The sequence below is a fragment of the Carassius gibelio genome, chromosome B12 (assembly GCF_023724105.1).
Source record: "Carassius gibelio isolate Cgi1373 ecotype wild population from Czech Republic chromosome B12, carGib1.2-hapl.c, whole genome shotgun sequence".
NCBI lineage: Eukaryota > Metazoa > Chordata > Actinopteri > Cypriniformes > Cyprinidae > Carassius > Carassius gibelio.
In genome coordinates this window covers 1,106,727-1,131,364 of record NC_068407.1, presented here as the reverse complement: position 1 = coordinate 1,131,364, position 24,638 = coordinate 1,106,727, and the positions used below count along the sequence as shown (strand labels likewise).

General features: G+C 37.5%; 1 protein-coding gene across 3 annotated transcripts in view; it reads left to right on the top strand.

The window, feature by feature from the left end:
- Positions 1-24,551, top strand: part of LOC127968804 (vinculin-like) — a 29,667-nt gene extending 5,116 nt beyond the window's left edge. Inside the window, exons 2-22 of one of the 3 annotated variants that reach the window (XM_052570150.1) lie at positions 2,492-2,562; positions 5,211-5,361; positions 5,459-5,567; positions 6,735-6,857; positions 7,252-7,412; positions 11,067-11,157; positions 11,240-11,387; positions 12,286-12,439; positions 12,521-12,696; positions 13,888-14,078; positions 14,168-14,367; positions 16,202-16,330; positions 16,425-16,574; positions 16,647-16,755; positions 17,554-17,856; positions 19,873-19,899; positions 21,206-21,330; positions 22,166-22,351; positions 22,432-22,635; positions 23,586-23,690; positions 23,769-24,551. In XM_052570150.1, the coding sequence (XP_052426110.1) occupies positions 2,492-2,562; positions 5,211-5,361; positions 5,459-5,567; positions 6,735-6,857; positions 7,252-7,412; positions 11,067-11,157; positions 11,240-11,387; positions 12,286-12,439; positions 12,521-12,696; positions 13,888-14,078; positions 14,168-14,367; positions 16,202-16,330; positions 16,425-16,574; positions 16,647-16,755; positions 17,554-17,856; positions 19,873-19,899; positions 21,206-21,330; positions 22,166-22,351; positions 22,432-22,635; positions 23,586-23,690; positions 23,769-23,915 (3,060 nt within the window). In that variant the 3' untranslated portion in view covers positions 23,916-24,551. Of the gene's footprint in view, positions 1-2,491; positions 2,563-5,210; positions 5,362-5,458; positions 5,568-6,734; positions 6,858-7,251; positions 7,413-11,066; positions 11,158-11,239; positions 11,388-12,285; positions 12,440-12,520; positions 12,697-13,887; positions 14,079-14,167; positions 14,368-16,201; positions 16,331-16,424; positions 16,575-16,646; positions 16,756-17,553; positions 17,884-19,872; positions 19,900-21,205; positions 21,331-22,165; positions 22,352-22,431; positions 22,636-23,585; positions 23,691-23,768 lie in introns of all 3 variants that reach the window. The other 2 variants (XM_052570149.1, XM_052570151.1) reach the window with 2 other exon arrangements.
- The last annotated feature ends 87 nt before the right edge of the window (positions 24,552-24,638 follow it).

The window sequence follows — 24,638 nt, the reverse complement described above, 5'->3', positions numbered from 1 at the left end:
GTGTATAAAGAGCCGTCTGTTAGCCGGACGCGAGCAACTGTTCTCGACTCTGTGAAGTGTATAATGATGGTTACAGGAAGTGACTTCATCATTAGGTGATGTTTCAGCCTGAACTGTTCTTCACGTCCATCCAAACCCGTGTGACTGTCTTTCTTCAGTGGAAATCAAAAGCGGATGTTTTACTGTCGTTGTGAGGTTGTTGAAGTAAAGTAGTTCACATTCCTCATGCGCTATATTCTGGGATTGCTATGTAGAAGAAACCAAGTCAACTTTAAGTGCTATTCACTGAAAATGATTCACTTTTGTTGTTGGATTTGAGTAACCAAAAGGATACATCATTTCAAATAATGCTTGAAATAATGGAATATAACATTAGTGCAAACAAGATTTATGAGATTCACTTAAGGGGAATATTTTAGGAAATAACTATTTTACATTTTGTTTAATGCACTTTATTTTACAGTCCTGTTCCTCATGTACATACTATGTACTTATTATAGTAATTACAATAACTGTGTAATAACTAGGTATTAATCCTGAACCTACCCCTAAACCTAACCCTACCCCATGTATTAACCCTGTATTACCAGAACTGTCTTAGATAAATACACTGTAAGTACACTGTAAGTACATGTTAGTACACGTATTGAAAAATAAAGTGCAACCAAATTTTGTTTAATGCACTTTATAAGACGTGGAATATAGGAATATCATTCATTTATTAAAATTTCTGGATTAGTATTTATTTTAATTATTTATTTTTGAATGAATTTAATTATTTGAAATGTATTTTTGTTTTATTTTAAGTTGAATAGTCATATTTAAATAACTTTTATTTGAATTAGATTTTATTATTAATTATTAATTATTTGTAGGGATTTTGAGTCCTTTGGAATTATTTTTGATGTATTTCAATTGATGTCAGTTATTTCAAATACATTTTATTTTAATTAATTATTAATTATAATAAATTTTTCATGATTTGGGTTGGGGGATAATTAAATTATTACAACTTTGTGTCTATTTTAAATATTTTTTTACATTTATTTTAATAAATGTAAATACAAATATGAATTATTTTAAATGATTTTGGATTTATTTTAATTGTAATAGAATTAATAAGTTTCTTTTAATTATTTAGAATAATTACTTTAATTTATTTCAGTGAATGGATATATTTACTTTATGACCGCGGTCTGTATTACGAAGAACATTTCTATAATTTATGCAATAAATCTCTTTTTGTGTTCCACACAAAATAGTGAAAGATTGAAAGGCAACACTTAGATTTTTGGGTGGACTTTCCATTTAAAGCAGTGTAGGCTTTGACTAAACCTGTTCTTACCTGTCTGACAGGAACACTGTAACCTGACAGCAGTGTGTGTGTGTGTGTGTGTGTGTGTGTGTATTTGTGTGTGTGTGTGTGTGTGTGTGTAACTGCCAGACACCCGTCATCATTTCTATTTCAGCTGAGCAGAAGAAGAACATGCTGCTCTTTTCTGTGAGAAAAAAGCAGTGAAAAATAGAGAAATGAACCAATGTCGTACATCATACGATTTTAAGGGACCCGCGTCTTCTCTAGTGACCAGAATAACTCAGAGATGTGAAACTGGACTTCTTTCTCATCACACTGCAGAAATAAACTAGACTTGAGAGTATACTGAGAACCACAGACTTGGGTTTTTGCATCGTGTTAGAATCCCATCAGTGAGCTAATTTTGGAAGAAACCGGTTAAACGTGGCCTTGAGTTTCCTCAGCGAGAGCATATTATCAAGCAGCAGATGCTGGAGAGCAACCAAACATGAAGTCATGGATGACAACAGAGCTGCTCGTGTGCTGATCTGATCTGGAATTAAACTCTGACTCACACACGAGGAAATGTTGACATGACTCTGAATGAAAGCCCAGTTTAGAAGCTCTTATTTTGTGCTTGGCTTGAGAGACTTAAATCAGCGTAATTACTGACTGGTTATAAGATGACTCAAAGCTAAAAATACTGATTCACAACCCTTTAGTTGCAATGGATGTTAATTTATGTAAAATATCATTGCAAATGTGTGCATTGTGGACAATATAAAGAAAAAATAAATGCAGAAGTGCTACTCTCACGACGGAAACGAATCATTGAATCTGAGCTGAATTGATTCCCTTAAAAGAAATCGAGCTTAGTAGGTTTAATTGGTTATTTATTTAATTGCATGATTATTTATTTGAAAAAACGTCTTGTTTTGTGTTGCACTGAAGAAATAAAGTCACACACTCTGGAAATGAAACATACATTATTATGCATTAAAATATTTTAATATATGAATAATATATATTTACAATAAAATATATATATAATATATTTAATATATAGCTTCTTACAATGCAATGAATCATTGAATCGGAATCTGAAAGCGTTTTATTGAAATAATTCAAATGTATATGATTTTTACGTCTACTGTGTGTTTTGTGTGTGTGTGTGTGTGTGTGTGTGTGTGTGTGCAGGTGGGCAAAGAGACTGTTCAGACCACCGAGGATCCCATCATGAGGAGAGACATGCCGCCTGCCTTTATAAAGTAAGACACACACACACACACACACACACACACACACACACATTCTGTTGAAGGGAAAGGTCATGGAAGGCATGTTAAGTGTGTGTGTTCCTATGTGAATAATGACACTCTGCAGCATCAGCCATGGCTTTGATTCACATTGAATGCATGAACTTCTATTTACATTTATAAATAAATGCATAAATGAATGCATTGTATATCAATTTAAATGCACATTATTTGAGCTAACTCTGTTGTCTCTGCGTGTGTGCGTGTGTGTGTGTTTGTTGAGGGAGGAAGTGCTCTAAAGCAGCTGTGTTGACTAATAAATCAGGTGTGGACATGCCGAAGCAAACACAGCTACACCTCCCGGGAGAATCACTAGAAATCATACCGAATCTCTGCTTTACTCGTGAATTCTGAATTATTATCCTGTTCAGATCATTCAGATTTCTCAGTGTTGTTCAGGATTATATGGGCTGTGCAGACTGAAGTTGATATGCGTTCGGAGACTTGAGGCCACATTATGGACATGTAACAGTGTATCAAATGTCTGCATTACATCACTACTCATTTGCATAAAAACTGAGCTCAACTTAAAGGGACAGTTCACCCATAAATGCCACATCGACTCGTCCTAAACCCGTATGACACAAAAAAGACATTTTAAATAATGCATTAGTCTTTTGCACTCTTACAATGGAGACAGTGCACTTTTAAGGTTCAGATATGTTCAGTTAAAAATACTGAAATACTGGAGCCAAATAATATTCGTGTCATTGAATCTTTTGTCATATTCATCATATTGTTTCTGATTTTGACTAGAGCTTGCATGCTTCAAAACCTACAAAAACACCATGAAATATCATAGCATTGTTTCAAATCTTTTGAAATAAAGGGTAATACTAGTAATCGTCATCTCTTGTGGGATATTTAACAAATAGAGTCAGTGAGTTGAACTGAATCAGTTCGATTCATGAGGAAATCCTTCAAGATGAATCGCAGTAAAATCCCTTCAAATCACCGACTCTCATTGAAAATGAATGACTTCAGTTGATGTGTGACTGCAGATGTCTGTCAGTGTGCTGTTTAGGGAATAACTAAACACAATAAAACCGGAACTAGCTGAAAATCTCCTGAAGCACACACCATCTCCGGCCCAGCAGAGGTTTATCTGTTGGAGTCTGAGCTGCTGATCTCAGAGCCCACAGACGTGTGCTGTCTCTGTGGATGTTTTCAGCTGTTGACTCAGACGTTGTGTTATTCTTATGGTTTCATGTTAGACGCAGCTGCTTGGAGTCATTCCTGAGTTTATTCTGCGGCGCTCAGATCCTGACTCCGGAGGAACGGATGGATTACTGATAATACACAACCTCTGTCTCCCTCTAAATATAGTGTGTGTTCCTGTGTGGCCTGGAGCAGTGATGCTGATTTAAATTCATATGCATTACTGTCGCCTTCACACACACACACTGTCGTGACCTTGCTCTCCTGTCTCTCTCTCTCACACACACACACAGACACACACACACACACACACACACACACACACACACACACACACACATCTGTGGTCTGTCCTGCCACAGAGAAATATGACACCATATAGTCTCCATTCTGCAACAACAACAAAACCCTCCTGACGACAGTCAGACTCAGATGAATAGGACGTGTGTGCGTGTGTGTGTGTGTGTGTGTGTGTGTGTGTGTGTGCATGTGTGTGTGTGTGTGTGTGTGTTGCGGGAAGCAGGGTTTAATATGCCACTCCTACGTGATTTAGAGATCCTGACGGGAAAAAAAGCATGCATGTGGGATTGACTGTGTTTGGGACTCTGACTAATACCAAAACTGAAAAATACATACTAAACAGAAGCAGAACATGTGATGCATATGACCATTTTTACGCTTGTAAATGTAAACATTAGGTTTTCTGTGATGTTCTACATTGTGCTGTAGCAGTTTCTACTTATCTGACATGGACAAGGTTTAATTAAATTTGCAAGAGTGATTTTTAGTAATGGTTTGCATTGTCTGCCATTGTTTTCCTGTAAATAAGTTTCTGGATTTATCCTTTATAAGTGTATACTTTTCAGATTGATGATTATTATTTATTTTTAGTAAAAAAAAAACAAAAAAAAAAAACATTTAAAATATTTACAATAAAATATTTCTAGGAAATATACATAACTACACTAAGTTTTTAAAATAAATTAATAATTTTATTTATCAAGGATGCATTAAATTGTTCAAAAATGACAGTAAAGACAATTATAATGTTGCAAAAGATTGCTGTTCTTTTGAAAGTACTGTTCACCTGTGAATCCTGAAAAATAAAGTTCATCATAGTTTCCACAGAAATTTTGAGCATCACAACTGTGTTCAACATTGCTAATAATCAGAAATGTTTCTTGAGCAGTAAATCATCATATTATTCTGATTTCTGAAGATCATGTGACACTGAAGACTGGAGGAATGATGCTGAAAATACAGCGGAGCATCACAGAAATAAATTACACTTTAACACCGATTCACTTAGAAAACAGCTGTTTTAAATTGTAATAATATTTCACAATTTTGTACGATTTTTTTGATCAATTAAATGCAGCCTGGGTGAGCAGAAGAGTCTTCTAAGATGCTGAGTGTTTATAGCTGTTATTATTTCTCTGTAGGGTTGAGACGGCGTGCACTAAACTGGTTCAGGCGGCTCAGATGCTGAAGGCCGACCCGTATTCAGTCCAAGCCAGAGATTATCTGATCGACGGTTCCCGCGGGATCCTGTCAGGAACCTCTGACCTGCTTCTGACCTTCGACGAGGCCGAGGTGCGATGCTTTTAAAACCCTTTCATGCCTTCATCCCTGTGCGTCTGAGCTCGTGCCTCTGTGCTGACAGATTATCTGCTCTTCTCGCTGACCTCAGGTTCGTAAGATCATCCGTGTGTGTAAAGGGATTCTGGAGTATCTGACCGTGGCTGAGGTGGTGGAGTCCATGGAGGACCTGGTCACTTACACCAAGAACCTGGGACCAGGTATCTGTGTCGTGTTTTATATGCAGTTATGTGGAGCAGGATTTGGACCAATAAGATTTCCCTGTGGGCGGGGCTTCACACTGTGATGATTATGTGGCTGATTAGGACAAAAACAGTGTTGAGTTATCGCCTTATGCATGTTATGTTGCTTTTTGATCATTATTATTACATTTTTTTTTGTTCGTCTATAATTGTTTTTTCTGTTTGTTTGTTTGTTATCTGTTTCTGATTTGTTTGTTTGTTTTGCTGCTCTGTGAAGTGCATTATAGATAAATACTTTCCAGATTGTAAAGATAAAAAATAATAAAAAATGTTAATAATAGTAACAATATTTACAATAAATTATTTAAATAATTCTAGGAAATATAAATAAGATACTGTTCAATATTGAACGCTGTTAAAATGTGCTTTAATTTTTTAAAGTGTATTATAGATCAGTAGTTTCCAGATTGTTGTGTTTTTTTATTTGGGCAAAAAACTAATAAAAATAAATGGTAAATAATATTTAAAATATTTGAAATAAAATAATAATAATATTTCTAGGAAATATAAATAAGCTACTGTTAAAATGTTGAGCGCTGTTAAAATGTGCTTTAATTTTTAAATTGCTTAAATTCAGATTGTTTTTTTTTTAATTGTTTTTTTTTTTTTGATTTATATTTTCCAGAATTTATATATATATATATATATATATATATATATATATATATATATATATATATATATATATATATATATATATATATATATATATATATATATAATTTTTTTTTTTTTTTTTTTTTTTTAGGTAAATAATATTTAAAATATTTGCAATAAATATTAAAATATTTCTAGGAAATATATATATATATTTTTTTAAGAAATTAATACTTTTATTAATCAAGGATACATTAAATTGATGAAAAGTGACAGTTAAGACATTTATAATGTTACAAAGGCTTCCTGTTACTTTTTAAACTTTCTATTTAACAAATTATCTCCAATTATTGCTTAACACTTCATGTTGCATTAGATTTTTTGGGCTGTTTTGCTTCTATAATTGTCTGTGATAGATTAGACTAGATTTGCTCATCATCTCTTATTCTGTTGCTCAGGACTAGACGGGTCAGTCCGTCCGTGTTTAGCAGATAAAGCATCACACATCTGACTGTATTTTGTTCTCAGGCATGACGAAGATGGCCAAGATGATCGACGAGCGTCAGCAGGAGTTAACTCATCAGGAGCACAGAGTCATGCTGGTCAACTCCATGAACACCGTCAAAGAGCTGCTGCCCGTCCTCATCTCAGGTCTGATCTGACCCCTGACCTCTGACCTCTGACATTCAGAGAAATTCATACGTTTATTCACCAAGGATGCATTGAATTGCTCTCGATGTTTTCTATTTGAAACCAATTCTGCTCTTTTGAGCTGTGAATCCTGAAAAATAAAATGCATCCACAAAAATATGAAGCAGCATGTCATCATATTTTCATGATTTCTGAAGATCATGTGACACTGAAGACTGGAGGAATGATGCTGAAAATACAGCGGAGCTTCACTGAAATAAATTACACTTTAACACAGATTCACACAGAAAACAGCTGATTTGCATTGTAATAATATTTCACAATTTTTACTGTATTTGCGATCAAATAAATGCATCCTTGGTGAGCAGAACGTATCTGTTGGTGTCTCACGCAGGCATCAAGATCTTTGTGACGACCCGGACGTCTCAGGGGAAAGGTGTGGAGGAGGCCCTGAAGAACAGGAACTTCACCGTGACGAAGATGAGCACAGAAATCAATGAAATCATCCGCGTGCTGCAGCTCACGTCCTGGGACGAGGACGCCTGGGCCAGTAAGGTGTGTGAGAGGGCAAAGGTCATGGTGTGGTCATGTGCATGCACCTCACAAACACACAAGACGCATGCACGAGGCTGTGACCTTATATTATCTATCACACATATTATACATCATGCATGCATATGCATTCTAGTGTTGGTTGAACATGAAACATATATTGCAAAAGTATGTTTAAATCTAGATTTGAAGGGTGGTGTTTGCAAACACAGGTGTGTTTGTGTGTTGTGTATTTGTTGAGCTGGTTTCAGGTTTTTAGGTTGTGAAGTAAATCCTGAGGTTTGGCTGGGATAGACACGAGCACACTGACAAGTTCTTCCAGATCACTTTAGGACTAACGATACATTAGAACTGAAGTTTGTTGCCTTAAATGTTTGTTGCTTTGTTAACTTGTAAGAGTAAAAATGTTACGGTTGAATGTGCCGTAGGAGCCTTGTTTCTCTAGAGCTGCATGCTATTCATTAACACATGCATGGAAACATCAGCATATCACAGTTTTCAAAGCTTCTGGAATCAGTCTCACAAATGTATTCCACTCCAAAAAAAATGAAAATCAAAGAAAGAATACATGTCTTAAAGAAAAGGAAGAATGTTTTCAGACTGTTAAGATGACAGTGATCACTATGACACTTATGCAGATTTTCATTACTGTTGTGAGGTTAAAAAATATGATTCAGTTATTTAAATTGAATTGAAGAGTTTTGTTTTACTATAATTAGTGTGGACATTTTACAATTTTTTGAGTATTTGTAAAATGTATATATTTTTATATATTTTTATATTAAAGTGATTTTTTTAAATTAAAATAAAATAATTTATTCTCATTTAACAAAATGCAGGGGGGAAATAATGTAAATGTGAGTATATTAAATATATTTTATATAATTTTTTTTTAAATAAATAAAAAGATGTTATGCATTGTAACAATTAATCATGACAATTACGCAATTTTACCCCCATTTTTTATTACTCTTATGTGGGGAAAAAAGCAAATAATTTTTCATTTTTTATTATTATGATATATTATCATTTTTATATAATCGTTTACGGTTAAGGGATTTTTTTTTTTACATTAAAATAAAGGGTCATTTATATTTGCATTACACAATATGCATGTGAATATTATATTTTATATTAATATTAAAATGATGTCCATCCTAAAATCTTAACAGTTTCTTAATAATAATATTTTCAGAAATGTTTTTGCTCCTAATTTTGGTGATGAAGTCTGGAGGTTTTGTGAGATGAGGTCATGTGCTGGAGGTCGAAGGTTAAATCTGTCAGATGTGGCTTTAGTGTATCATCAGTGTTTCTCTCCGTGCATCTTTTCACTGGTTCTTGTTCACATGTGTGCTCTGTTTCTCCTCTCTGGGTTTGTGTTCCTCGCTGTAGAAGGTAAGGATCTGTGCGCATGCGCTCTCTCTCTCTCTCTCTCTCTCTCTCTCTCTGTCTCTCTCTCGCGTGTGTGTGTGTGTGTGTGTGTGTGTGTTCGCAGGTTTGGAGTGAAGTGTGTGATGCTAACAGAAAAACTCATCAGTTTGATCTGATTGGATCCAGTTTATTTGTTTAGCTCTCTTCACCGTACAAGGCAGCTTTACAGATAAGTTTCTGTATTATATTTAGCTCGAACACAGCTGCTGCGCAATATTTTTGTGGAAACTGTGGTGAATTTGATTTTTCAGGATTCACAGCTGAACATAAAGGTCAAAAGAACAGCATTTATTTAAACCAGAAATCTTTTACTGTCAATTTTGATAATTTAAATGCATCCTTTCTAAATAAAAATCCTGCTTAAAAATATATTATTTATAAAAAAATTATATATAATTAAAAAAAATATTGTTTAATTTATTAACAAAATTATATGCTTTTTAATAAACATTTAAATATGTGAGATGCAGCAAAAATAATAACTTTTATCATATAAACTGAGGATTTAATGCTGGAGAAGGAAGCAGAGGTTTGTCACGGCTCACGGATGGCTTCATGTTTAACATGTGTGTGTGTGTGTGTGTTTAATCTGGTATTGCTCTGAGATCGTGTGTGTGTGTGTGTGTGTGTGTGTGAATGCAGGCTCTCATCACTGAACTGTATTATATATAATATGTGTGAATAGCCTGAGCTGATCATTTCCTGTCTTGACTCCTCCTCCTCCACATCATTTCCTGTCTTCTCTTTGCAAAGCTTCTTGAACCAGTCTAAGGTGGTTTTCTGGTCTCCGCTGGTTTATGTCTCTCTCAGCCACCTCAGACTAGCTTAAGACTGGTTTACACACTAATAACTGAGCTAGACACAGACGACACATAGTCCAGCTTTGAGCAGAGCCTGAGAGCGCGGGTTTGACCGATGAGAGCAACTGTGAGGTTTGTGGGTTCGAGTCTGACGCTGCAGGAGTGTTAAACAGCTCGACTCGGAGGAAGATCTGCTTCAACAGAAGCTTCAGGATCACTTTCATTATGGATTCACTTGCATTGAGTAAAATATAATGATAGAAATAATATATACATTTTTCTATTCTTTTTTTTTAATTGTATTTCTAGTAGATTTAGAATGTATATGTATAATGCATAAAAATATAAGTCACTGGTTAACTTCCGTCATCTTCGCACTATGGAGAAGAAAAGCACACAGTTCTGACCAATCTTGAGCTAAATTGGCATCATTCCCTGATCTGTGATCTGACTGAAGTCTAATGATCAATAAACAGGTCTGAATGAAGAATGTCCATTTCTGATTCTTCATGATATTTCAACACAGATTTGTCGCATGTGAGTGAAAAATATGGGATTTGTTTTTGAATGCAGACTGAGAAGTTTCATAAAAAAAATAAGAAATAACTACACTAATTAATATATATTCAGTGAGGTTTAATAATAACTATTAATAAATCACAGACAACTGCCAAAATAACTACAGACACAGACACACACACAGACACACACACAGACACACACACCGACACACACACACACACACACACACACACACACAGACACACACACACACACACAGACACACACACACACACACACCGACACACACACACACACACACACACACACACACAGATAGCCAGACACACACACACAGACACACACACATACACAGACACACACACACACACACACACACACACAGACACACAGACACACACACACACACACACACACAGACACACACACACAGACACACACACACATACACACACACACACACACACAGAGACACACACACAGACAGACAGCCAGACACACACACATACACACACACACACACACACACACACACACACACACACACAGCCAGACACACACACCGACACACAAACATACACAGACACGCACAAACACACACAGACAGACACACACACAGACACAGACACACACACACACACACACAAACACACACAGACAGACACACAGACACAGACACACACACACACACACACAAACACACACAGACAAACACACACACACACACACACACAAAACAGACACACACACACAAACACACACACACACACACAGAGACACACACACACACAGACGCTCCAGAGTCCAGAAGAGTGGTCCGGACGTCCTGATGTGAGATGTTCTGTGTCTGTTGTGTTCATCTGATGCTGGACTGTGAGTGTTATTTGCTGGACGTGGTTTGCAGGACACAGAGGACATGAAGAGAGCTCTGGCTCAGATCGACTCCAAAATGGCCCAAGCCAAGAACTGGCTCCGAGACCCACACGCACAGCCAGGTACCTCCAGGAGAAACGTCTGATTAAATAATCAGACGAGAAGAAGAGGGTGATCATGTTTGCTGATGCTGTGCTGCTGCAGGTGACCCGGGAGAGCAGGCCATCCGTCAGATCCTGGATGAAGCCGGGAAAGTTGGCGAGCTCTGTGCTGGGAAAGAGAGACGAGACATCGTGGGTACGGCCAAAACACTGGGACAACTTACTGAGCAGGTGTCCGAGCTGCGGGCCAGGTACGATACTCCAGATATTTTATTTTATTTTATTTTATTTTTTTATTTTTTTATTTTTTTTATTTTATGTATTCAAAATATTTATTAATTTTCTTTTACAAAAATGATACTGACATTTACAATTAAGTATTTTTTACTTATCAAATATGATATAAAAATATTTGTTTTCGATATTTTAATCAAAATTGTTTATTAAACATTAAAAATAGTTATTTTCTTATCAAACAATAGTAAAATTTTTAAATATCTAAATAACATTTAATGTAAAAATAATTAGGTTGAAGTACTTTGTTTATCAAATAAATTATTTTTTTACATGTATTAGTATTTTTAGTATTTTTATTATAAATCATATTTAAACAATTGCTCAAGTATTGTTTATGATAATTATGTTAAAATAATTAATTTGTTTTAAATAAATAATAATAAATATTTATACAAATATTTATAGAATTAAATACTGTGATTGTCAAAGATAATATAAAAAATATTTATTCCTATATTGTTTATCAAAAAATAATTGTAAAGTATTTACATTGAAACAGTTTTTAAGCTAAATTAATGTTTAAAATTTCTATATATTTAGTCATAATAATTAATCAAATAATTAAGTATATAGTATTTTCTTTTAAAATTGTTTAAATATTGTTTTTTCATATATATATATAATATTAAAAGTAGGTATGTAATTTTTTTTTTAATAATATAAAAACATTTACATTTAGTATTTTATACAATTTAATTTGTATGCTGCATGGTTCAAAGCAATTCAGCTGTATTTGGTTTCTAGTGAGTGGAGGGAAATCCATCCGTGTCTTTTGTCTCGAAGCTTGCCAGTATGAAAGCGTTCTCATGTGTGTGTCTCGTGTTGTGTGTGACGTGTGTGTGTCCTGCGCAGGGGTCAGGGAGCGAGTCCGGTGGCCATGCAGAAAGCGCAGCAGGTGTCTCAGGGTCTGGACGTCCTGACCGGGAAAGTGGAAAATGCGGCACGTAAACTAGAGGCCATGACCGGCTCCAAACAAGCCATCGCCAAGAGGATCGACGCCGCTCAGGTGAGTCCTCTTCCTCGTCCGGATCAATCACGCAGCTGTCTCGACGTCGTTCTGAGCGCCGCTCGTGTTTGTGATCGGCAGAGCTGGCTGGCGGATCCTCACAGCGGTCCGGAGGGAGAGGAGAACATCAGGGCTCTTCTGGGAGAAGCCAGGAAGATCGCGGATCTCTGCGGAGATCCCGAGGAGCGAGAGGACATCCTGCGCAGCATGGGCGAGATCGCAGGGCTCACCGCCAAACTCTCCGAGCTCAAGAGAGCGTACGTATCTCCCAACAGCAGTTTGGGCTCTGTGCGGAATCTTGGCCAGAATCTTCGGAATGTTAGTGAGGCTTCCCGTTCCTTCCCACGCCAGGAATCACGCTTTCCATTGTTTGGCTGTAGCTGGGCAACAGTTTTGCAGATTCACAGACACTTCCAGAGATTCGGCCTGTTTCAGCTCAGATTTAGGATCTTTTTTTAAGACTGATTCAAATCAGCTGTGAACGCAATTATGTTGAAATCCTCTGTTTTATAACCAGCATCTCATTAAATAAATCTGTTGTCTTTAAAAGAGAAGCCAAAAGATTTCCATTAGGTTTTCTGCCTTAATAAAAGATCTGTGGTGTAATGTTTGAAAGCAAAGAAATTAAGACTAAAAACTAGGTTTGTAATTTTAAACTTGTTCTAAAAAAAAAAAAACCATTATTAAATACTGTTTTATATATTATTAGTATTACTTCTTTATTTAAATTATATTATTTGAATAATTTTTTTTTATTAAAATCTTAATATTGATATTATTAAATACTAGTCTATTGTACATTGCAATAGTATTATAATTTAATAAAATAAAATAATAAATAGTATTCAAATAATAAGTATTTTGTTAATATTGTTATTATTAATATTATTAATAATAAATACTAATTGTTTATTTGACAGTACAATAATATTATTATTACAGTAATATTTCTTTAATTTTTGTGTTTTTTGAATAACAAACTATTTCAATAATTATTTTACAATACATTTTTTCATGATTTAAATTTAATAATTTAGTTAAATACAATATTTTAATAATAATAATAATTTAAATAATAATTTACTATTTTTAAATGCTCATTTTTTATTTGACAGTTCAACTAATTATTATTATAGTAATATATTTGTGACATTTGTATAGTATTTTTATTTTTAATTATTATAAATTATTTAAATAGTGACAAATTAGTATTTTTATTTTATATTAAAATAGTAATATTGCTGTCATGCATTTCTCGATTTAAATATTTAAATAATAGTGTGAGTGTGTGTGTGTGTGTGTGTGTGTGTGTGTGTGTGTGTGTGTGTGTGTGTGTTGCATGTGTTAGTGTGTGTCATGTTGGGTCATGTGATCCAAAATAATGTAGTGTCAATTCTAACTGATCTAAAGGTGATCTCTCTCTGGTGTGTGTGCGTGTGTGTGTTCAGAGGTAAGGGAGACACTCCTGAGGCTCGAGCGCTGGCGAAGCAGATCTCCACGGCTCTGCAGAACCTCCAGTCCAAAACCAGTAAAGCGGTGGCCAACACTCGTCCGGCCAAAGCAGCCGTCCACCTGGAGGGGAAGATGGAGCAGGCGCAGAGATGGATGGAGAACCCCTCGCTGGACGACAGCGGCGTCGGTGCGGCTCTCTCTCTCTCTCTCCTCACACTCCGTCAGCGCTGACCTCTTCACATGAGTCTGTGTGTGTGTGTGTGTGTGTGTGTGCAGGTCAGGCTGCGATCCGCGGGCTGCTGGCCGAGGGCCGGCGTCTGGCCAATGCTCTGCCGGCGTCTCAGAGGCAGGGGCTGCTGGGTAAATGTGAGGAGGTGGAGCACCTGATGGGGCAGTTAGCGGAGCTAGCGGCGCGCGGGGAGGGAGACGGTCCTCAGGCCCGCGCCATCGCTCAACAGCTGCAGGACACACTCAAGGTCAGACAGAGGTCATGTGACGTGTGTGACCCTGAGTCTCTGGGGTTTATTTGTAGCAATAGACAACAATACACTGTGTGCGTCAAAATTATACATTTTTCCTTTATGCCAAAAATCATTAGGATATTAAATAAAGATCATGTTCCATGAAGATATTTTGTAAATTTGTACATTGTACAAAACCTAATTTTTGATTAGTAATATGCATTGCTAAGAATTAATCTGAACAACTAAAGATGATTTTCTCAGTATTTAGATTTGTGTGCTCCCTCAGATTCCAGATTTTCAAATAGTTGTATCTCAGACAAATATTGTCCTCCGAACAAACCACACATCACTGAAGAGATCATTTATTCAGCTTCACATGATGTAGAAATCTCAATTTAAAAATAAATTACCCATTATTCAGTTTTCTTTTTGTTTCAGTTTTAGTAATTGTAGTTCTTCCACTTCAACTTATTTTGTTTCAGTTATCTGCCAAGGCAACATTTCTAATTTCAACATTTCAACATTTCTAATTTAATAATTTAGTTAAATACAATATTTTAATAATAATAATAATTTAAATAATAATTTACTATTTTTAAATGCTCATTTTTTTATTTGACAGTACAACAAATTATTACTATAGTAATATATTTTTTACATTTGTATAGTATTTTTATTTTTAATTATTATAAATTATTTAAATAGTGACAAATTTGTATTTTTTTATATAGACTGGATTCCCTCACTATTCCTCACACACTATTCATTTTATATATATATATATTTTTTTTTATGTTTGTTTTCATATTAAATATTAAATATTATATATTTTTTGTAATTTTTGCATTTACATTTGTATGATATTTTTTGTAATTTATTCTACTAATTATTGTTTATAATTAACCAATAATAATTTATATATATATAATAATTAATTCTGTAATTTGTTTTGATTTTGGTTTTTAGTCATTTTAGTTCTTCCACAGTCAACATGCTTTGTTTGTTTTTCATAATAAATACTTCATAATTCATTTTTTTAAATATTTTAAATATTCAGATTTTTATTTGTTTATAAGTTATTATTTCATATAATAATTTTTTTATATTTAATATTAAAAAAATTATTTTATTTTTTTTGATGAAAGTGGAAAATTATCATGGAAACCATGACTCAACTTAAAATGGACTTTGTACCTTTAATGTACATGCAAATACACAACTATCACTCTTTATGTAAGCAAATGTGATAAATGCATGCATGAAACAAATAAGTGCACACAAACCTAGGGTTAGATGTAATATCACACATGCACTATGATACAGTAAAGATCTCCACCTGCTGGTGAGTGAATCATGTAAGATATACTGTATGCATTCACTTTAAATTGTTTGAGGTCAGCAAAGAAATTAATACTTTTATTCATCAAGGATGCATTAAATTGATCTAAAGTGCCAGTAAAGACATTTATTATGTTGCAAAAGATTTCTATTTAAAATAAATGCTGTTCTTTTGAACCTTCTATTCATCTGTGAATCCTGAAAAATAAAATGCATCTGTTTTCAACATTGATAATAATCAGAAATGTTTCTCGAGCAGTAAATCAACATATTTTCATGATTTCTGAAGATCATGTGACACTGAAACTGGAGGAATGATGCTGAAAATACAGCTGTGCATCACAGAAATATATTACACTTTAACACAGATTCACACAGAACACATGTGTTTCAAACAGTAATAATTTTTCACAATTTTTACAGTTTTTTTTTATCAAGTAAATGCATCCTTGCTGAGCAGTTCTGAGACTTCCTTCAAACCAAACCTGTGTTTGTGTGTCTGTGTCAGGAGCTGAAGGGTAAGATGCAGGAAGCCATGACTCAGGAGGTGTCTGATATCTTCAGTGACACCACTACACCGGTCAAACTGCTGGCGGTGGCAGCCACGGCTCCTCCAGACGCTCCCAACAGAGAGGAGGTGCCCCACACACACACACACACACACACACACACACTGATGCTGCAGCACATCTGGTTCCTCTGTGATTGATCGTGTGTGTGTGTGTGATCAGGTGTTCGAGGAGCGGGCTGCTAACTTTGTGAATCACGCGGGTCGTCTGGGAGCCACGGCGGAGAAAGCGGCTGCGGTCGGGACGGCCAACAAGAGCACGGTGGAGGGAATCCAGGCGGCCGTCAAATCCGCCCGAGACCTGACGCCTCAGGTAACAAACACCGGCTGAGCACAGACAAAACTGAGCGTTCAGGTGTGATATGAACCTGTGTATTATCTTCAGGTGGTCTCTGCAGCACGGATCCTCCTGAAGAATCCTGGAAACCAGGCGGCTTACGAACACTTCGAGACCATGAAGAACCAGTGGATCGACAACGTCGAGAAAATGACCGGTGACTAACTTGAACTATGACATCAGCTCTATTCATTTTAGATTTGATGTTTTTAGTCAATATTGTTTTACTATTATTTTATCTAGTTCTATTTTTATTTTTATTTCATTTTACATTTTTGTTATTTAGACCGGATGCTATATATCGTTCTGTGTAGTGAGTTTATTTTTACTTATTGGATTTTAATTAATCTTTGTTTTTCATTTAATATTGTTTTATTTTATTTTTAATCTTTTTAATTCAAATCTCATGTTTAAAAAAAAAAAGTATAATCTATCTATTGCTTATATTTTCATGTATTTATTTAATTTATTTTATATTTTATTTAGTATCTAATACGGTTTTATTTTTATTTTTTTTATTTTACATATTTTTTAAGTCTAGTTAATATTTTTAATTCATTTTATTCTTATGTCAGACAGGATGCTATTTCTAGGATCTATTTATCTATGAAATGTATTTATTTTTACTTATTTAATTTTAATAAAGATTTAATTTTTAAATGTTTTTTTTTGTTAATTTGAGTAAATATCTTTTTATGTCAGACTGGATCTAATTTATTTATTGAATTTTTATATTGCTTTTATTTTTTATTTTATCCACAAATGGATATTTTACCCAGAAAACAAGCAGAGAGCAGTGAATAAATTAGTTACAGTATTTGATCACACTAAATTAGAAACTATAATGTGGTAAAAATAGGCTGAAATCACAATGTTTGTCTGAGTAGGGACAATGTTTACTACAGTAATGGAAACAACAGTAAATGAACAAATCCCACCTCTCTCTGTCCCTCAGGTCTGGTGGATGAAGCGATCGACACCAGGTCTCTGCTGGACGCATCAGAGGAAGCCATCAAGAAAGATCTGGACAAGTGTCAGGTGGCTATGGCCAATCACCAGCCTCAGATGCTGGTCGCCGGGGCAACCAGCATCGCCCGGCGAGCCAATCGGATCATGCTGGTGGCGAAGCGAGAGGTGGAGAACTCAGAGGATCCCAAGTTCAGAGAGACAGTGAAAGCAGCATCAGACGAGCTCAGCAGAACCATCTCACCGATGGTCATGGACGCCAAGGCCATGGCCGCCAACATACAGGACCAAGGTGAGACACACAACATACAGGACCAAGGTGAGACACACAACACACAGGACCAAGGTGAGACACACAACACACAGGACCAGGGTGAGACACACAACACACAGGACCAGGGTGAGACACACAACACACAGGACCAGGGTGAGACACACAACACACAGGACCAGGGTGAGACACAAAACACACAGGACCAGGGTGAGACACACAACATACAGGACCAGGGTGAGACACACAACACACAGGACCAGGGTGAGACACACAACACACAGGACCAGGGTGAGACACACAACACACAGGACCAGGGTGAGACACACAACACACAGGACCAGGGTGAGACACACAACACACAGGACCAGGGTGAGACACACAACACACAGGACCAGGGTGAGACACAAAACACACAGGACCAAGGTGAGACACAAAACACACAGGACCAGGGTGAGACACACAACATACAGGACCAGGGTGAGACACACAACACACAGGACCAGGGTGAGACACAAAACACACAGGACCAAGGTGAGACACAAAACACACAGGACCAAGGTGAGACACAAAACTCACAGGACCAGGGTGAGACAGGGTGAGACACACAACACACAGGACCAGGGTGAGACACACAACACACAGGACCAGGGTGAGACAGGGTGAGACACACAACATACAGGACCAGGGTGAGACACACAACATACAGGACCAAGGTGAGACACACAACATACAGGACCAGGGAGAGACACACAACATACAGGACCAGGGTGAGACACACAACATACAGGACCAGGGAGAGACACACAACATACAGGACCAGGGTGAGACACACAACATACAGGACCAGGGAGAGACACACAACATACAGGACCAGGGTGAGACACACAACATACAGGACCAGGTTGAGACACACAACATACAGGACCAGGGAGAGACACACAACACACAGGACCAGGGAGAGACACACAACACACAGGACCAGGGTGAGACAGGGAGAGACACACAACATACAGGACCAGGGTGAGACACACAACATACAGGACCAGGGAGAGACACACAACATACAGGACCAGGGTGAGACACAAAACATACAGGACCAGGGAGAGACACACAACATACAGGACCAGGGTGAGACACACAACATACAGGACCAGGTTGAGACACACAACACACAGGACCAGGGTGAGACAGGGAGAGACACACAACATACAGGACCAGGGTGAGACACACAACATACAGGACCAGGGAGAGACACACAACATACAGGACCAGGGTGAGACACAAAACATACAGGACCAGGGAGAGACACACAACATACAGGACCAGGGTGAGACACACAACATACAGGACCAGGTTGAGACACACAACATACAGGACCAGGGAGAGACACACAACACACAGGACCAGGGAGAGACACACAACACAACATACAGGACCAGGGTGAGACACACAACATACAGGACCAGGGTGAGACACACAACATACAGGACCAGGGTGAGACACACAATATACAGGACCAGGGTGAGACACACAACATACAGGACCAAGGTGAGACACACAACATACAGGACCAGGGTGAGACACACAACATACAGGACCAAGGTGAGACACACAACATACAGGACCAAGGTGAGACACACAACATACAGGACCAGGGTGAGACACACAACATACAGGACCAGGGTGAGACACACAACATACAGGACCAGGGTGAGACACACAACATACAGGACCAGGGTGAGACACACAACATACAGGACCAGGGTGAGACACACAACATACAGGACCAGGGTGAGACACACAACATACAGGACCAGGGAGAGACACACAAGATACAGGACCAGGGTGAGACACACAACATACAGGACCGAGGTGAGACACACAACACACAGGACCAGGGTGAGACACACAACACATAGGACCAGGGTGAGACACAAAACACACAGGACCAGGGTGAGACACACAACACACAGGACCAGGGTGAGACACACAACACACAGGACCAGGGTGAGACACACAACACACAGGACCAAGGTGAGACACACAACACACAGGACCAAGGTGAGACACACAACATACAGGACCAAGGTGAGACACACAACACACAGGACCAGGGTGAGACACACAACACACAGGACCAGGGTGAGACACACAACACACAGGACCAGGGTGAGACACACAACACACAGGACCAGGGTGAGACACACAACACACAGGACCAAGGTGAGACACACAACATACAGGACCAGGGTGAGACACACAACATACAGGACCAGGGAGAGACACACAACACACAGGACCAGGGAGAGACACACAACACACAGGACCAGGGTGAGACACACAACACACAGGACCAGGGTGAGACACACAACACACAGGACCAGGGTGAGACACACAACATACAGGACCAGGGTGAGACACACAACATACAGGACCAGGGTGAGACACACAACATACAGGACCAGGGTGAGACACACAACATACAGGACCAGGGTGAGACACACAGAAAGACATAAGCTGCATATCAGCACCCATCATCATGAGCACATAGGCAAGAATTATCTTTTTTTTTTTATCTAGTGCAGTATATAAAGTATATATCTAGTGCAAGTATATGTATTTATTCATCAAATACGTTTTAATTATTATTATTATTATTACTACTACTGCTAAATAAAAAGATTACATGTAATAATAACTATTACTATTGCGATATTTATATAATTTAATTTAATAATAATTAATAATAATAATAACAATAATTATAATTATTATTTTTAATAATCATTAATTTCTATTTAATAATATGCAAACATCACTTTCTTTTTTTATCTAGTGCAATAATACTATTGTAGTAGTATTTCTAAATAAAACTTTATTATATGATTGTACATGATGGTAGGGATTCATAATTTATATGAATATTTATATTTATATATATTTATAATAATATATAAATATGACTATGAAATTATCTCATATTGTTGTTGTTGTTGTTATTATTATTTAATATTACAAATATTACGCAAAATAGTAAATACTGCTATTGTAATATTACACTCCTGTGCATGTTTGTAGGGCTTCACAATTTGGCAAAAATGTGGTTTATAAAACAAATGAACTATTATAATATTTTTATCCACTAAAAAAAGATTATTACTTCTAAATAAAAATATTAAACAAAATATGTCGTTTTCTCAATGCATGTGAAAGCAAATCAACTGTAACAGTTCATGTGGAGCATGCTGGGATGCTGAAACCATCTGATCATGAGCTGCTCGCGTGTAACTCAACACAGTGCTGTCCTTCACTTATTTAACTCAATCACAGCCATAGCTGAACCTATGACCACTGTGTTCCTGGACAGGCCTTCAGAGGGGCTTTCTGGACTCGGGTTATAAGATCCTGGGTGCCGTGGCTAAAGTGCGGGAGGCGTTCCAGCCGCAGGAGCCAGACTTCCCTCCTCCACCTCCAGACCTGGAGCACCTGCAGGTCAGATATTTACCGCAGACGCCTCTAGCTGCACGAATTAACTGCACCAAAGGGGTCATTGGCTCCCCATTTTACACAAGCTGATATGATTCTTTAGGGATATAAGGGATATGATTCCTGAGGTAGTGTAAATCAACACCCTTTTTACCCTGTCTAAAACAGCTCTGTTCACAGCGACCCGTTTCGGTGCATGTCCCTTTAAATGCTAATGAGCTCTGCTGGTCTGTGTTAAAGCGCCAGTGTCAATCAACAGTCATGGGAGGGGCCTGGGTCTGTGTGACATCACTCTGCCAAGAATCTGTGAAAAGAGCTTGCTTATTTATTTATTTATTTTTCATTATAGAGTGGTTATTTACACCACATTTACAGCGAGTTAAAAAAGTACTGAATGCATTCAATTTTATTACACGTAACTTAAAGGTGCACAAAGCGATTTTTGCCAAACAATGTTTATATTTGAAAGCACCAAAACAAACACGCCCATACCCCAACAGGACCTTTAATTATATTTGATAAAATGAATGAAATGCCTCGAAAAAATATTTGTTCATATTGCGGTAAAATACTTCCCATTACTAGTGCACTCAAATGGAGCGCTCTCTTCTGTCTATCACTACAAGACACGCCCCCTCACTGCTGATTGGCTAAAAGTGTTTTGAGATTCTTTTTTCACAAAATCACTCAGTGTACCTTTAATTTCTTAACTTATTTGTTTTGTTGTCTTTGTATGTATGGATTTCCGAGATCTGGTGAAACTTTCAACAGCACCTTTACTTGTTTTACCCGCTGCATGTTCAAACAGCCCTTTAAACACCTAATCCTGCTTCTCGTTCAGATCAGCGACACTGCCGCTCCTCCCAAACCGCCCCTGCCGGAGGGTGAGGTTCCTCCTCCCAGACCTCCACCGCCGGAGGAGAAGGACGAGGAGTTCCCGGAGCAGCAGGCCGGAGAGATGGTCAGCGAGCCCATGATGGTGGCCGCGAGGCAGCTGCACGACGAGGCTCGCAAGTGGTCCAGCAAGGTGAGTCTGCTCCAGTCTGCAGGTGGGGTTATGGGTGGTCTGCGCTGACGAGCGGGATCTTAAACCATGGTTTCTTGCAGGGTAATGACATCATCGGAGCGGCCAAGCGCATGGCTCTGCTGATGGCCGAGATGTCTCGACTGGTCCGAGGCGCCGGCGGGAATAAGAGAGCGCTCATCCAGTGCGCCAAAGACATCGCTAAAGCCTCGGACGAGGTCACGCGCCTCGCCAAAGAGGTCGCCAAACAGTGCACAGACAAACGCATACGAACCAACTTACTGCAGGTGAGAAGAGGTGTTCGGAGCTTGAGATTTATTTAATGATATATTTATATTTTTTATTTATTCAGTAGTTAACTTTATCTTTGATGGGATGCCAGCACTGCTTGAACCACATTTTTTTTTTAAAGCTAGCAAAAAAAAAAAACTCAAAAGCAAACCAAACTGAGACCAGATGGAAGATAAAATTTGGATAAAAATTTAATAAATTTTGTTGTAGATTTGTGTACTGAATTATTTGGTGGGGGGGGGGTCAAACTTAATTTTTTTTTTTATGAAAATTGAGATTGCAGTTGCTGTACATAATTCAATAATAATAACAAAATAATAATTATATGCTTATTTATTTATAGTAATTTTTCAGTTGTACTATTAAATTAAATTTATATTATTTTGTTTTTGATGACTTTTATTTCTAAAAAGTATTTTAATAGTTCACTGTAAAATAAAAAATTAAAAAATGTGAAAAAAACAATATATTATATTATTTACAACTGTAAAATTACAGTGATTTCTTCATTTACAAACTTTAAACCATCTAGCTTTTAGGGGATTCGTTAAAGTGACTCTTGTGAATCTATGAGTTGTTTAGTGTTTCATTTGGTGACACTTTTACACCCCTTCCAACAAGATTCACATCAGTTCATTCAGAACCAGATGTTAAATTCATTCAGTGAAGCAGATGGTTCCAACCGATGGTGTTCAGATGCAGCTCTTGAATTTATTTCCTGGTTTTTAGTGAAACTAAAAATTAGATGCATGCTTGAAAATGAGCGAGAATGCTGACTTATCACTCCTATAACAGTTAAAATGGTGCAAACACAATTTTTTAGACTAGGAACAGTGTAGTGGATGCATAGACAACTGGTTATATTTCTACTTTTTAACTGTGTGTTTCTGTAAAAATGACTGTGGAGTGGCAACATGTTTTCATGTGTTTGTGTGTGTTTGTGCAGGTGTGTGAGAGGATTCCCACCATCAGCACACAGCTGAAGATCCTCTCCACGGTGAAGGCCACTATGTTGGGACGCACCAACATCAGCGAGGAGGAATCGGAGCAGGTCAGCTGTCGCCTCTGCTCCTCTCTGAACCCTGTTTGTGGATGAAAGCGCTCTTAATGTGCTCTGGTTCTCCCGCAGGCCACAGAGATGCTGGTCCATAACGCTCAGAACCTGATGCAGTCGGTGAAGGAGACGGTGAGAGAAGCCGAGGCCGCCTCCATCAAGATCCGCATGGACGCCGGCTTCACCCTGCGCTGGGTCCGCAAGACGCCCTGGTACCAGTGAGGGAGGAGCCAGCGCTGATATCCCAGCATGCACTGGGGGAAGCATTACAGTCCAGGTCCACATCTGGACTAAACTATTCCATATCAAAACCGTCCATCTTGAGTGTGGATGAGGGACGTAAACGTGCTCGGTTGCTTTTCTAATGATTTTTTTTATTTGTTTGTTTTGTTGAATCCCAGTTTAATATTTTTTGAGGGAAAATTGAATTGTGGTCGTATTTTCTTTTCTTTATATATATATCATATCATGCCTCAGCCTCTTTGGATGGATGACACAAGATAATATTTGCCTTCACAAACCAAAGCACATGCACAGATTTTGGATTATAAAATCCTCATGATGTGATTTTTGATGCAAAGTGTTCATTGTGCTTATAAATGGTGTGGATTCGTTCAAACGTTCATTCAGGGACACACACACACACACACTCTTCCGTCCTCGTTAGACATCACTATGCTCCATACACTACTACAGAAAGCACACTCAAGTATATTTATATGAGTCTCTTTGCTTATATTTGCCTTTTCTATCACTTAGGAGACCAGCAGTTTAATGTAAATAATGTGTTCATCTTTAAAGACAGCCTGTAAGACCTGATGTGCCTTGTCATAATAAAAGAACTAATTACCAGCTCAATCAGATGTGTCAGACTATATTTGTTGGCATAACTTTATTAAATGGTCAATGAATATGCATTATATATTGATTTAAAGGTCATGCAAA